The 12,835-nt window shown below is 40.6% G+C and overlaps 1 protein-coding gene across 2 annotated transcripts in view; it reads right to left on the bottom strand.

Moving 5' to 3' along the window:
- SATB2 (SATB homeobox 2) overlaps nt 1-12,835 on the bottom strand; it is a 167,021-nt gene that overhangs the window by 79,548 nt on the left and 74,638 nt on the right. For both annotated transcript variants that reach the window (XM_054044795.1, XM_054044796.1), the window contains exon 6: nt 12,137-12,239. In XM_054044795.1, coding sequence (XP_053900770.1) covers nt 12,137-12,239 — 103 coding nt within the window. The remainder of the gene's footprint in view (nt 1-12,136; nt 12,240-12,835) is intronic.

Genomic DNA, 12,835 nt, shown 5'->3' with positions numbered 1-12,835 from the left:
CACATTAAGCCACAGAACCACCCTCTGTCTAGAGGAGCCAGTGCTGCCGTGGCACATCCAGAGGGTACCCAGCTGCTTTCTCTTCATAATTACAAGCCAACTCTTTGGAAATAACAGAACGATTCCAGAACACAGGAGGTGCCTTTAAAGTGGTAAAGTCGTATCTTTTCATCTATAATTACTGTAATTACTTATTTCTTTTAATCACCGCCCACTTAGCCACTTCAGTACAGGGGACTAGCTTGAGGAGCCTCATTTTCATTCAACATCTAATCTGCAGTGTCTACCAAAGCCCTTCATTTACCGTCTGCTCTCTGGCCAGGCCACTTGCTCTTGCAGGATTGGGATAGACAGGCTCGGGGAAAATGCAGATTACCAGAATGAGCCAGCCTTGATGATAAGTTTTAACTTTTGCAATCTCTCTCTGCCTCCACTCTCCTAACATGCAAATGACCCAACACCACCTATATAACAAATATGTGCTAATGGTGGGTGGGGCACAGGGAGAGGCAGTAAGGTTATTCTCTGTCCGAGCCTAATGGAAACACCAAACAGAAAACACATTTGTCTGTTCTTGACTGTGCAGTGTTTAGTTCTCTCTCTCATGCACTCCTACTTCATTATTTGTGTATTTGAATTAACACCAAGCTTCTGTGCAACCAGCACCCAAGGTGAATTGGGCACAAGGTGAACTAATGTTATTGACCAACCCACCACAGCCAAGCCTTCGTACCGTATTCATTTCTGAGCTCCACTTGCATCAGGACATTTACAAAAGACGCTGAGACTCTACCTCCTCTCTCTCTCACTAAGGGCTTGATCCAACTGGAATAATGAAAAGTCTCCCATCGATTTCACAGTGTATTGGATAAGGCTCTAACTTTGTTTCTTTCAATTCTGTTTAAACATACTAGGCCAAATTTCCACCCTATAAACGTACAACCCAGGGCATCCCACTGGTTATTCCAGAGTGTGTTATTTTTTCAGATCTCTTTTGCACCATTCTACAGGTTAAATAGGACACACTGCCGTTCGAATCCAGTATTTATAACTAGGTGCAGTCTAGTTCACATGCAGGATATGCTAACTGTAAGTTCATATGATACAGAGAGGAACTTTACATGCCAGTCAGCCTGAATAAAAATGAAGATGAAGAAGAACAAACATTGTCAGAATCATTTTACAGAAACACAGAAACTGTTAATCTAGATGGACCGTTGTTCTTGTCCCGTATAGAAATTTCTATGACTGTGTAAAATTATTCTGAGAAACATTTGTCCTGGTAGTTACGCATCTTCCCTATAGTTAGGCAGTGATCTACCATGGATGATGCACCTCCCAAACCATACCTGACCAATTGTGCAATGCGTGCTGTGCGTGGAAATCACTTTCTGAGTCCCATTGCTAGCAGTCATCAGGGGGAATGGCTCACCCATGTAATTTATTAAGAGACACCTCTAAAAACATCAGATAACTGGAGTGCTGAATAAATATAATTCAGTGACAGAAATACATTTTGTATAATCTGCAATTCTGATGATCAGGATACACCAGTGCTGCATTTCTGTCCCAGCAACAGATATGGGTATTTTCAAACTTAGTCCAGAGTTCCTTTTCCATTCTCATTTTCACCTGATGCTAACTTCCTCAAAAATTCTCCTTTGAGGCTGAAATTTCCTTAACTGGCCTGAGACTGCAAGTTGGTTTTTGGTTTTGTGGTTAAGTGTGTGGAAAATCCATTCAACCATTTTTTGAATTATTTGTGACCAAAAAAGTTTTACGCTTTTTTTTTATTATTTTAAAGGAGGGGGGACTGCACATAGTTATAAATACTGGATTGAATGGTAGTGTGTTCTATTTAACCTGTAGAATGGCGCAAAAGAGATCTGAAAAAATAAGGCACTCTGGGATAATCAGTGTGGGGGAGGGAAGGAAGAAAGTTTTTTTTACTTTGCTCCCCAATAATTCAAAAATGGCTGAGCAAAACTCCAGTCTTGGCATGTGACTGATCCACAATGAGAAAGTATCTCTTAGCTAATTTGGAAAATAAAAAGTTTTTAAAACAAAAAAGGTAAAAGATTGACAACTCACTTCTGAGCATGCTTAGTGAGCATCTCTTAACATTTTTAAGCAGACACCTAGCAGTGACAACACACTGGGAGCTGTAAGGACTTCCCATTGTCTCTAGAGCAGTCAAAAAATAGGAATCAAATTCTGCAAAGTTGAAATTCCCACACATGCCTTTTTCATCAAAATTCAAATTTCAAAATAGTTCAGCCAGCTCTAATTCTCTCCATCCTGCTTAACAGCCACAAGGGTCACTGCTTATGGGCTTCTGGAATCCAATGCATTGGGCAGGTTGTGTCTCATTGAAACACACACAACACAGTCCTTAAAAATAAAAAATGTCGTAACATCAGGGACAGGAGAAAAAGAAATGTGGGTTTGAAAAGGTGTAGACAATTTTCAGATATCTATAATGGGTGCTGTATCCTGCCTGTTCTGTCAATTCTATACTCTGATTTAAAAAAAATTAAGACTCCATCTTTTTCCATTGTAAAGATACAGCAGTCTCAATATAAACCAATACCCTACTGTCCCAACAAAACAGCATAGCCGAAAATAGTCTACAGCTTAACAGCATTAAAGATGTGAGCTCATCCCTCAATGAGCTGTGACCTTTCAAAGCCTCCGTGGGCCATCGAAATGCTAACAATATCAAGACCTATAGTTTCTTTATTTTCGTTCATTTTCTTTAAAAAAAATAAAAAACCTATTGAATTCAATTTCAGCATTGAAGGTACAAAAGTAAACAAAAGAAAAGATTCAGATTTTCATAGCAGGAGGAAGAGCCGTCAGCTGAACTGAAAGGCCTCATTTTGGCTTCGCTCCAGATCAACAACTAAAGTACAACCAAAAAAACCCCAAGAAACTGCAAATTCTTAAATCAGTTATTTAAGTATCTAAATTGATAATGAGTGTAACTAGCCATCCGAAATGTCGAAGCCCAAAGAAAACATTACTACATAGGGCAATTTAAAGCAAAAATCTTGGATGGAAAAGAACTGCCATCTTTCTAAGAAGCTCTTACAAACACCTGCTTCAGATGAACAATTCACAATAATTCTTAAAGAAAGTAATAGAAATTTTCAGTGTGTTTCCTCGGCAGTTGCTGCCTTGAATGGGAAACTGGGTTCTGTCAGCCTGAGAGTAGAAAAGCTGGAAACTCATGCAAATGCTGCTGCTTCTAAACTCTAACAACAAGGAGTCTGGTGGCACCTTAAAAACTAACAGATTTATTTGGGCATAAAATTCTGCAAAGTTGAAATTCCCACACATGCCTTTTTCATCAAATTTCAAAATAGTTCAGCCAGCTCTAAAGAAGTGAGGTTTTTACCCACAAAAGCTTACGCCCAAAGAAATCTGTTAGTCTTTAAGGTGCCACCAGACTCCTTGTTGTTTTTGTAGATACAGACTAACACGGCTACCCCCTGATACTTGACTTCTAAACTCTCTAATCCTGCAACTGCTACTAAGACCCATGGTCAAAAAAAAGATTCTCTGTCCATCTGTCTGAGGCTGTAAACAAGTTTTCAAAAAATAACAGAGCCTACAACAATATCTGAAAACCACAGAGGATCCAAAAAGATAAGACGACATAGATTATCCTCAGTTTAAGGAGGATACGTATCCTCTTTCCTGCAACAGCTAGCTCCCGACCTACTGAAATTAGAAATAATTCATTTATATTGAAGCGATTCATCACTTCACAAAAAGACCATCAGCCAACATCTCCGAACTTACATCAAGATGGTCTCTGATCTTAGGGATAAAGATGACTCATTACCTGGACAAACAAAAGACGTTTTTCACTTGTTTTAAGGTCACATCATATTTGTTGCTCCCCTCTCTTTCCCCAGCCTGAGCCCAAATTCTCAAGCAAAGAGAAAATATTCACAGTACTAAAAAAAAAAAAAAAAAAAACAAACCACTTTCAGTAGTGAAGGAGTGATTGTCTTTCCTATAAAATTAACCTTGGGAAGGGAATATATCTTTTAAAAACAGATAGCTGAAATACCATTAGCAAAAAATTACCAAAATGACACTGGACAATGAATTATTTCTATGGATTTTATTTTTTGGAAATGCTTTTTATTGCTTTGAAATATTGTTGTCTGTTTACACACACACAGTTTTTTATGTGTGTATTCTTTAATTTTTACAAACAGAGAATCTAAGTAAGTCTGTGTTAAATGTTGTAGAATCAGGCACAAAACAAAGCAAATCATGCAAATGGAATTATTTCTGCTTTAACTCATTGCAGATAATTGCTTTTGCCTTTCAATGCATTTGAACAACTTTTATGTTTTATTTCCATATGGACTGGAAGAAAACATGTATGCTGGATTTTGAAACACAAACAGAGAAGACTGAAAGAAGATCTCATCACTTTTGGACCAAAGACTGGGCTTCATTTATATTCTATTCTGCTAAGAAATATTAAACTAATTATTCAGCTCCTAAATTTCAAAGGGTCTGAGCATCCATACCCTCCATAAACTTTCATAGGAGATGTTTGTGTTCAGTACCTCCGAAGACTAGGTCATCGCTGTCTGATTTACATGCAATCCTCATTAAAAACTGTGGGCCTGTTTCTCATGTACATGAGGCCCTTTTTTTCTGCTCTGCCAATGCAAAGGGCCTTGTGGGGTAATTTTACATTCACTTCAAGGCCTCTTTCCTAGGGTTACCATCCGTCCGGATTCCCCCGGACATGTCCGGCTTTTTTCAGTTAAAAATAGCGTCCAGGGGGAATTTGTCAATGTCCGGACTTCCCCCGCCCCCCCTGCAGAGCGTGCGGGGCTTACAGGGCAGCCGGCCGGATGGTGCCACTCGCACGGGGCTCCGGCAGCCAAAGCCCTTCCTCCACTTCCCCCTCCTCTCCCCTGCAACTTGAGACCACTCCCCTCCTCTCCCTCCCTCCCCCCACCCTGCATTCATAGATCACCGGCCGTCGCCTCGGCCTCCGGCAGTCTGGAGCTCCGACCCTGCTCCCCTCCCCCACTGTCGAGCGCGCTGCTCTGCAGCACATTAAGGGGGCCGGGGGTCAGAGAAGCAGCAGGGAGGTTCTGGGGGGGGGGGGTAGTCAAGAGACAGGGAGCAGGGGGAGGGTTGGATGCGTCAGGAGTTCGGGGGGGGGCTGTCTGGGGGTTGGGGGGTGTAAGATTTTGGGCAGAGTACAGGTGGGGGGGGTCTCAGGAGGGGGCAGTTAGGGGACAAGGAGCGGGGGGGTGCTTGGGAGTTCTGGGGGGGGCTGTCAGGGGGCAGGAGTGGGGAGAGAGATCGGAGCAGTCAGGGGACAGGGAGCAGAGGGGTTTAGATGGGTCAGGAGTTTTGGGGGGGAGGCTGTCAGGGGGTGGGGAGTGGTTGGATGGGGCGTGGGAGTCCCAGGGGTCTGTCTGGGGGTGGGGGTGTGGATAAGGGTTGGGGCAGTCAGGGGACAGGTAGGGGGTAGAGTCCTAGGGGGCCAGTTAGGATGTGGGGAAGGTCTCAGGAGGGGGCAGTCAGGGGACAAGGAGCAGGGAGGCTTAGGTAGGGGGTGGAGTCCTGGGGGGCAGTTAGGGGCAGGGGTCCCAGGAGGGGGCAGTCAGGGGACAAGGCGTGGAGGGGAGGGTTGGGGGTTCTGAGGGGGCAGGAAGTGGGAGGGAGTGGAAGGGGCAGGGGCAGGGCTAGGACAGGACGGGGGCGGGGCTAGGACGGGGCTCCTCCCGTCCTCTTTTTTGATTGTTGAAATATGGTAACCCTACTCTTTCCACTATGAGGGTAGTGCAAAGGGCCTCAGTGTAAATGAGGAAGTAGTCCTGTAATCTTAAAAAAGTGAACATTTCAAATCAAAAGTTAAATAAAAGATACATGGAGTAACATTACACAGGATTTGCAAGATGGAGTGAGTTATAGTTTTGATCGGTAATTAAACTGCCAAATATTATACCTAAATTATTACATATGTGCTATGTACTACTGAGAACCTTAACCTTCTCATTTCCCAACTTTTGAAGTTAGAACTGTATTAATATAAGCCCTCTTCCCCCAATTACATACACCAGAGGTTCTCAACCTCTCTCTTTCTGAGGCCCCCCAACATGCTATAAAAACTCCATGGCCCACCTGTGCCTCGACTAATTTTCTGCATATAAAACAAGGACTGGCATCAGGAGATAGCAAGCAGTGTAACTGCCTCGGGCCCCATGCCACAAGGGCCCCCAGGAAGCTAAATTGCTCAGGGTTCAGCTTCAATCCCAGGTGGAAGGGCTCAGGGCCCCGGGCTTTAGCCCCCTGCGGTGGGACATCAGCTTTCTGCCCTGGGCCCCAGCAAATCTAACACTGGCCCTGCTCTGCAGCCCCCCTGAAACCTCCCAGGGGGCCCCTAATTGAGAACCACTGACATACGCAATATATATCGTATACACCAAACAGGTTAGAAAGATTTTTCCTGATCTTTTCCATCCTACTGTCCCATTCACCCATGCCCAAACACACATACAGAGTGCTAGACCAACAGCCGGGAAAAGATGGAAAAATCTCCATTCTCACACTAGTAAATTCCAGTTATCAGTATGTATACTAAGTCTTGTGCTACTGAGTAAACTGTGAATTTCTTCAAACCTTAAAGGGGCTGGTAGATGGGAGTAGGAGAGTCAAGCCAGAACCTTATTCTATCACGGCTTGACACAAGAGAAAATTAACATTCTGAGCAGAACTAACTGAAAACTTTTAAAAATTATAAACAAATAATTTAGCTGTATTTTCAGTAAGCTCAATAGAATGCACACTAAGGATGTTTACTTCAAATTTCATACTATTCCATTTGTATATAGTTTTGACATCTGTTGCTAATGATATCAAATTATTGATTGTTCACTTTCTTATATTTATTTAAACATTAACTATATACTCTGCAACCTGATGCTTGTCTTCATTTTATTCCAGAGGACTTTTTTATTTCTGCATTGCTTTAGTCATATTTACTTTGATCTTCCAGAGTGTATAATTATTTTACTGTTTATTTATTTCTATGAGAAAGGAAAAAAGTTTGACCTAGGAGATCTATCTATATGTGGCAATTTGTAACAGAATCACATAGCTTATGTTTAGGAAATCATGGTTTTGATTAAGAAGCAACCATTTAGTTCCCACTGTTTTATTAAAACAGACATTAGCAGATAATAGGAAACACATTTAAATACCATAGACTGCATTTAGTTTGCGACGTCAATAGTAATTTAGAAGCCCCTTTCTATTTTGCATTTACCACAGTGCATGTGATTTTTTTGTTTTTTTGCTTGTTTGGGGTTTTTTGTTTTGTTTTGTTTTTTTTAAAATTCTATTCACCAAATCTGGCCTTGGATATGCGTGTACTGGTCCCAATGCCTCACAGTGATATCCAAGGGCAAAATTTGACCCTAAATGCTAACTGTTGCTTATATCCAGTTTTTTAAAAAAACAAAACTTTTTACTTTTTATTAAAAGGAATGTGTGGAGATTTATATTCAAAAACTCACTCATTTCACATATGAAATAAGTTCTACTGTACAAACCACTAACTGTGAAGTAGAAATGAAATCATAACAAAGAAATGGAGATGTGAAATTAAAAGCACCAAACTAAGTGCAGGAATCTTCCCTCTCAGAGGGTGCTAGAGATTATTGCAATGAAGTTACATAGCTATTTATTTTCCATACCCAACTGTACCTGTCATGGATCTTTGTTTTCCCTCCCACTCGTTTGGTTGATGAATCAACACCACTTGAACTGTTTTACAGCAGCTTGTGTTTACTTCACACATACCTTAACCTTCTCTTTTCTCCTCCTACTAACACACACATATTCTTCCAAACAGCAACGACTAGCTGAATCTCTTTAAATAGTGCACATACACTGTTATCTGGCAAACTCTTCAGGTTTGGATCCTTGACCTCTTGATTGAAATCAAGGTCTCGCTCTGCTTTTACTGCACTTAACGATTTAACTGTGCACTTACTAACTAAAAAAAAGAAAGAGCTTGAAGAACTGAATGCTCTAAGAAAGGAAGAAAGTGGAAGATGCGGGGTGCTAGAAACACTTGGGAGTCTGAAGTGGCAACACTGAGAACCACTACAGTTAAGGGTTTCCAGTGCCTTTGGAGCTGGCATTACACCCTAGCCTGATGAAATAGCAAGCCCATAGCTTTTCTCCTGCAACAGCGAGTAAAAGCGATCTACTAAATGACCTTGACGCTGTTTGATTCCTTTGATTTGTTTCAGCCAAGAGCACTTAAAAAAAAAAAATCTTTTTACTAAGTGTCATTTAGAGAAAAGAAAACACTTCTGAGTCACACGATGGTGATTTAGAGTGAGAAGGAACTATTCAATTCGTCCTGCACAATGGTAAATATTAACGACATAGTAAATGTCTAAATCAAAATTTGCAGATGACCCCCGTGTAATTTTACAAGAGGAGATGTGTATCTTAATTTTCTTACGTACTTAATTTACACTTTTACTTCAGTTATTTTAATCTCCTTCACAGCCATTTTTAACCTAAAACATAATTGCTCTTTCTAGGGCAAATATAACTGCTGCACACAATTGAGCTCTGATTTTTATAGGTATATCTTCCATACTCCATGCACACATGTAACCACGCTACTGTTAATGGGAAATAGACACATACATCAAAGGGAAAACAGATCCCTCAGTGTTTGCCCTGATATCTTATGCAAGATACAAATATTCTCAATTCTAAAAGAAGCTTCCTTATTACATTACTATGATGGGTTTATATTTTGCCTTAAATGAATTAATGAGCAGCCTTCCACATCCTATATGCTTTACTTTTTAAAAGAAAAAAAACTGCAGACACTTTTTTAAACATTTGAGTTTCATGAATAAGTGTACATTTGGTATATTCACTTCTCAAGATGTTATGGGCACCATAATGGAGTCCCGACCCAAGATTTGTGAATCTGACACATGCCCTTATGGCTGGTGAAAAAAAGTCTTGAGCTTCTGGTGCAAGTCATGCCTGAAATAGCCAAGGCATTCCAATTCAGGGAAGGAATCTTCTCTTCCAGAGACTGACACTGAAGAAACCCTCCCTCTTTGATACATTGGTTCACGCCAACTACTGCTCGGTGTCAAACGTTCTGTTTCTGAGCAAGCTCATAGAGAATCTAGTCACAGGTCAATTACAAACATCTAATTTAAACTAATATGCTAGTCCCAAAAATCTGGATTCAGGCCAGGCCATGATCAGAAACAGCTTTAGTGCCACCGATGATCTCCTGCAATAAATGGATGGTGAGCAGACATCCATTCTCATCTTCTTTGACCCGTCTGCAACATTTGTCACTGTTGACTATGAGATACTGCTGTCTCGAGGGATGGCAGAGGTCCACTGGAATGTGCTAAAGTAGTTAAAGTCCTTCCTGGAGGGACATGTCCAAACCATATTGATGGGAAACTATGCCTCCACCACTAGACCCCTCATTTGTTGAGTCCCCCAAGGATCAATTCTTTCTCCATTCCTTTTCAACATCTACATGCAGCCAGTAGGTGAAATGAACACATGACACAGACTTAAGTGCGAGAAATATGTAATGACATAGAGCTTTATCTTTCCTATACGAAATATGAACATAAGAATGCCAATGCATTGGCTGTCAGACTAATGATCCCTCAAGCCACATATCCTGTCTTCCGACAGTGACCAGTACCAGATGCTTCAGTGGGAATGAAGAGGACATGATCCATTGAGTGATTTATCCCCTATCATCCACTCCCAGCTTCTTGCAGATGTAGGTTCAGGGACACACAAAGCATGGAGTTGAGTCATTGACCATCTTGGCTAATAGACATTGGACCTATCCTCCATGAACTTATCTAATTCTTTTGTGAACCCAGGTATATACTTTTAGCCTTCTCAACATCCCTGGCCATAAGTTCCACAGACTGACTGTGCATTGTGTGAAGAAGTTCTTATATATGTTTGTTTTAAACCTGCTGCCTATTCATTTCACTGGGTGATCCCTAGTTCTTGTGTCTTGTGAAGGAGTAAACAACACTTCCTTATTCACTTTCTCCACACCATTCATGATTTTACACACCTCTAACATATCCCCCCTTAGTCATATCTTTTCTAAGCTGAACACTGTTTCTAACCTCTCCTCGTACAGAAGTTGTTCCATACCCCTAATCATTTATGTTGTCCTCTGAACCTTTTCCAATTCTAATGGATCTTTTCTGAGGTGGCATGACCAGAAATGCATGCAGTATTCAACGTGTGGGCGTACAATGAATTTATATAGTGGCATTGTGATATTTTCTGTCTTATTACCTATCCCTTCCCAAAGGGTTCCTAACATTGTTAGCTTTTTCTGACTGCTGCTGCACATTGAGCAGATGTTTTTAGAGAACTATCCATGATGACTCTAAGGTCTCTTTCCTGCATGGTAACAGCTCATTTAGATTCCATCATTTTGTATGTATAGCTAGGATGATTTTTTCCCAATGTGCAGTACTTTGAATTCATCAACACTGAATTTCATCTGCCATTTTGTCACCCACTCAGTTTAGTGAGATTCCTTTGTAACTCTTCGCAGTCAGTTTTGGACTTAAATGTCTTGAATAATTTTGTATTGTCTGCAAACTTTGTCACCTCACTATTCGCCCCCTTTTCCAGATCATTTATGAATATGTTGAACAGCACAATTTCCAGTACAGATCCTTGGAGGATCCCATTATTTACCTCTCTCCGTTATGAAAACTGACCATTTATTCCTACCCTTTGCTTCCTATCTTTTAACCAGCTACTGTGTTACCAGTTACTCACCCACCATCTAGACTAAAATAATGTGATATAACTGGGCAGGAAGCTATCAGACCTTAGGAAACTCCAACTAAAACAAAACACTGCAATGCATCTTCTTAGCAACCACAAGCTACCATGAGCACATCAAACTTGTCCTCTGCTCTCTCCACTGGCTTCCCAAAGAATATCAAGTCAAATTTAAGGTCTAAGATCTTATCTTCATGGTGCTCAATGGCCTGAACCCAGCATATCTAAAAGAGACTCAAGTTCTGAGACGAAGACTCTGGCCAACAACTCCACTCTTCAGGCAAAATAGAACTTTCTGCCATAACGGCAAATCTTGTCTGTGCAGAAGACAGCGTACTCAGGGTCCGAGACTGCGGAACAAACAACCATCACAAACCTCACCACCTCCCCCTTCAAATACAAGGCACACTTCTTCAGCCATACTTTGTCTAACACAAATACATAGCAGCATGTGTATTTAAAACAGAACTCTACCAAAACAAAACATTGCATTGTATACACAATTCTCCCCCTGAGGAAAGGACTAGAGAAAGAACAAATTACACATGACAGATGTTAGTAACATCACTTAATGTGCTGCTGGAAGACACTCAGGCATTATGGCAATGAGGGCATTATAAGAACCTACACAGAATAATGTTCCTGTAGGAGACATTAGTATTTCACCAGCTAACAGAATTCCATTCCATATAATAAAAATAATGGGCCATTTTCAGTTTGGTATAAGTGGGAATAGTTGGGATGAATTTAGCCCAGTGCCTCCAAGAAACTTGGTCTCAAATGCACCGCTGCTACCTAAATTCCAGATGATGTGACATGGCAGGAATGCCAATACACTTAACCATATTTAAACAGAAAGCGAGGACACATTTAACTTAGGAAGACAGGTTTTTAGTTTTCATAAATAAAATACGATGAAGGTGATTTACTTAGCAATTTAACTTTTCAATCCAGATCTTCTATAGCAGATTTTTTTTCCAAGATGTTTTAGTTTTCTTACACACACGGTTGATCTTTTCAATGCAATTACAATCTAAAATGTGATGTAACTAGCATGTTTTCTTTAAAAATCTTTTCTTTCACACCATCCTTGTTCATAAGTCATTGGATTTAATTTCCAGTGTGCTACAGCTGTGCCCTCTTTGCAGACAAATTCACTAATATTATTAAGGCTTATCATCACCCTCACTTAAAACAAAATTTCAAACAGTCAAACACAGTTCATTGGCTTGGAAATTAACAATAACTGAAGTTAATTTACCTTTAATCTTCTTGTACTTTTTATACCATCTCCCAAACTCCTGGCACTTGGTTGCTGATACATTGGCATAGTATGTGCTATTTACAATGGATGAAATCATACTCTGGAAGTAGAGGAAGACAGAAAGTGTGTTACAAAAAACAATTAAAACTCTTTTCCAGAGATCGTCAACGACACACAAGCTGACATTGATCACCCAAAACCTGCCTTCAAAACCTAACGCAATCACTGTGAAGGACTCAAAATTGGCTGTATTTCCCACTCTACATCCCCAGACATGATTACTCTGGTTCACTAGTAATGCAAAAAAGATGCTGTGTGAACCAAGATTCCTGTCTCCAGCTCCCACTGACTTGTCACTTTAATTTATGCTTGTGATATCACAGAATCTTCATACTAAAAGCATAACTACAGGCAGTGACATGTTGGGGGACACACACATTAGTCGCAAGGGGTAAGAACAACTGTGATTTAGGAACCAGATTCTAAAGGTAAGATTAGCATGCATAATCCAAATAATGGTTTTCAGATGCTTCTGATCTGCTTTCAACTGCAACAAGACCACACAGCCAAGAACTAGAGAACATCCGTGCTACTCGCTGCAGAACAACAGTTAGGTAAATAAGTTAAATTAATATAATTTATAGAAACGTGCGATTAGCTCTTGTGTGAAAAATCACTCAACAGAAAAATTAACAG

The sequence above is a fragment of the Malaclemys terrapin genome, chromosome 11 (assembly GCF_027887155.1).
Source record: "Malaclemys terrapin pileata isolate rMalTer1 chromosome 11, rMalTer1.hap1, whole genome shotgun sequence".
Lineage (NCBI taxonomy): Eukaryota > Metazoa > Chordata > Testudines > Emydidae > Malaclemys > Malaclemys terrapin.
Note: the sequence above shows the minus strand (reverse complement) of the source record. Positions and strands in the feature narration are given on the sequence as shown.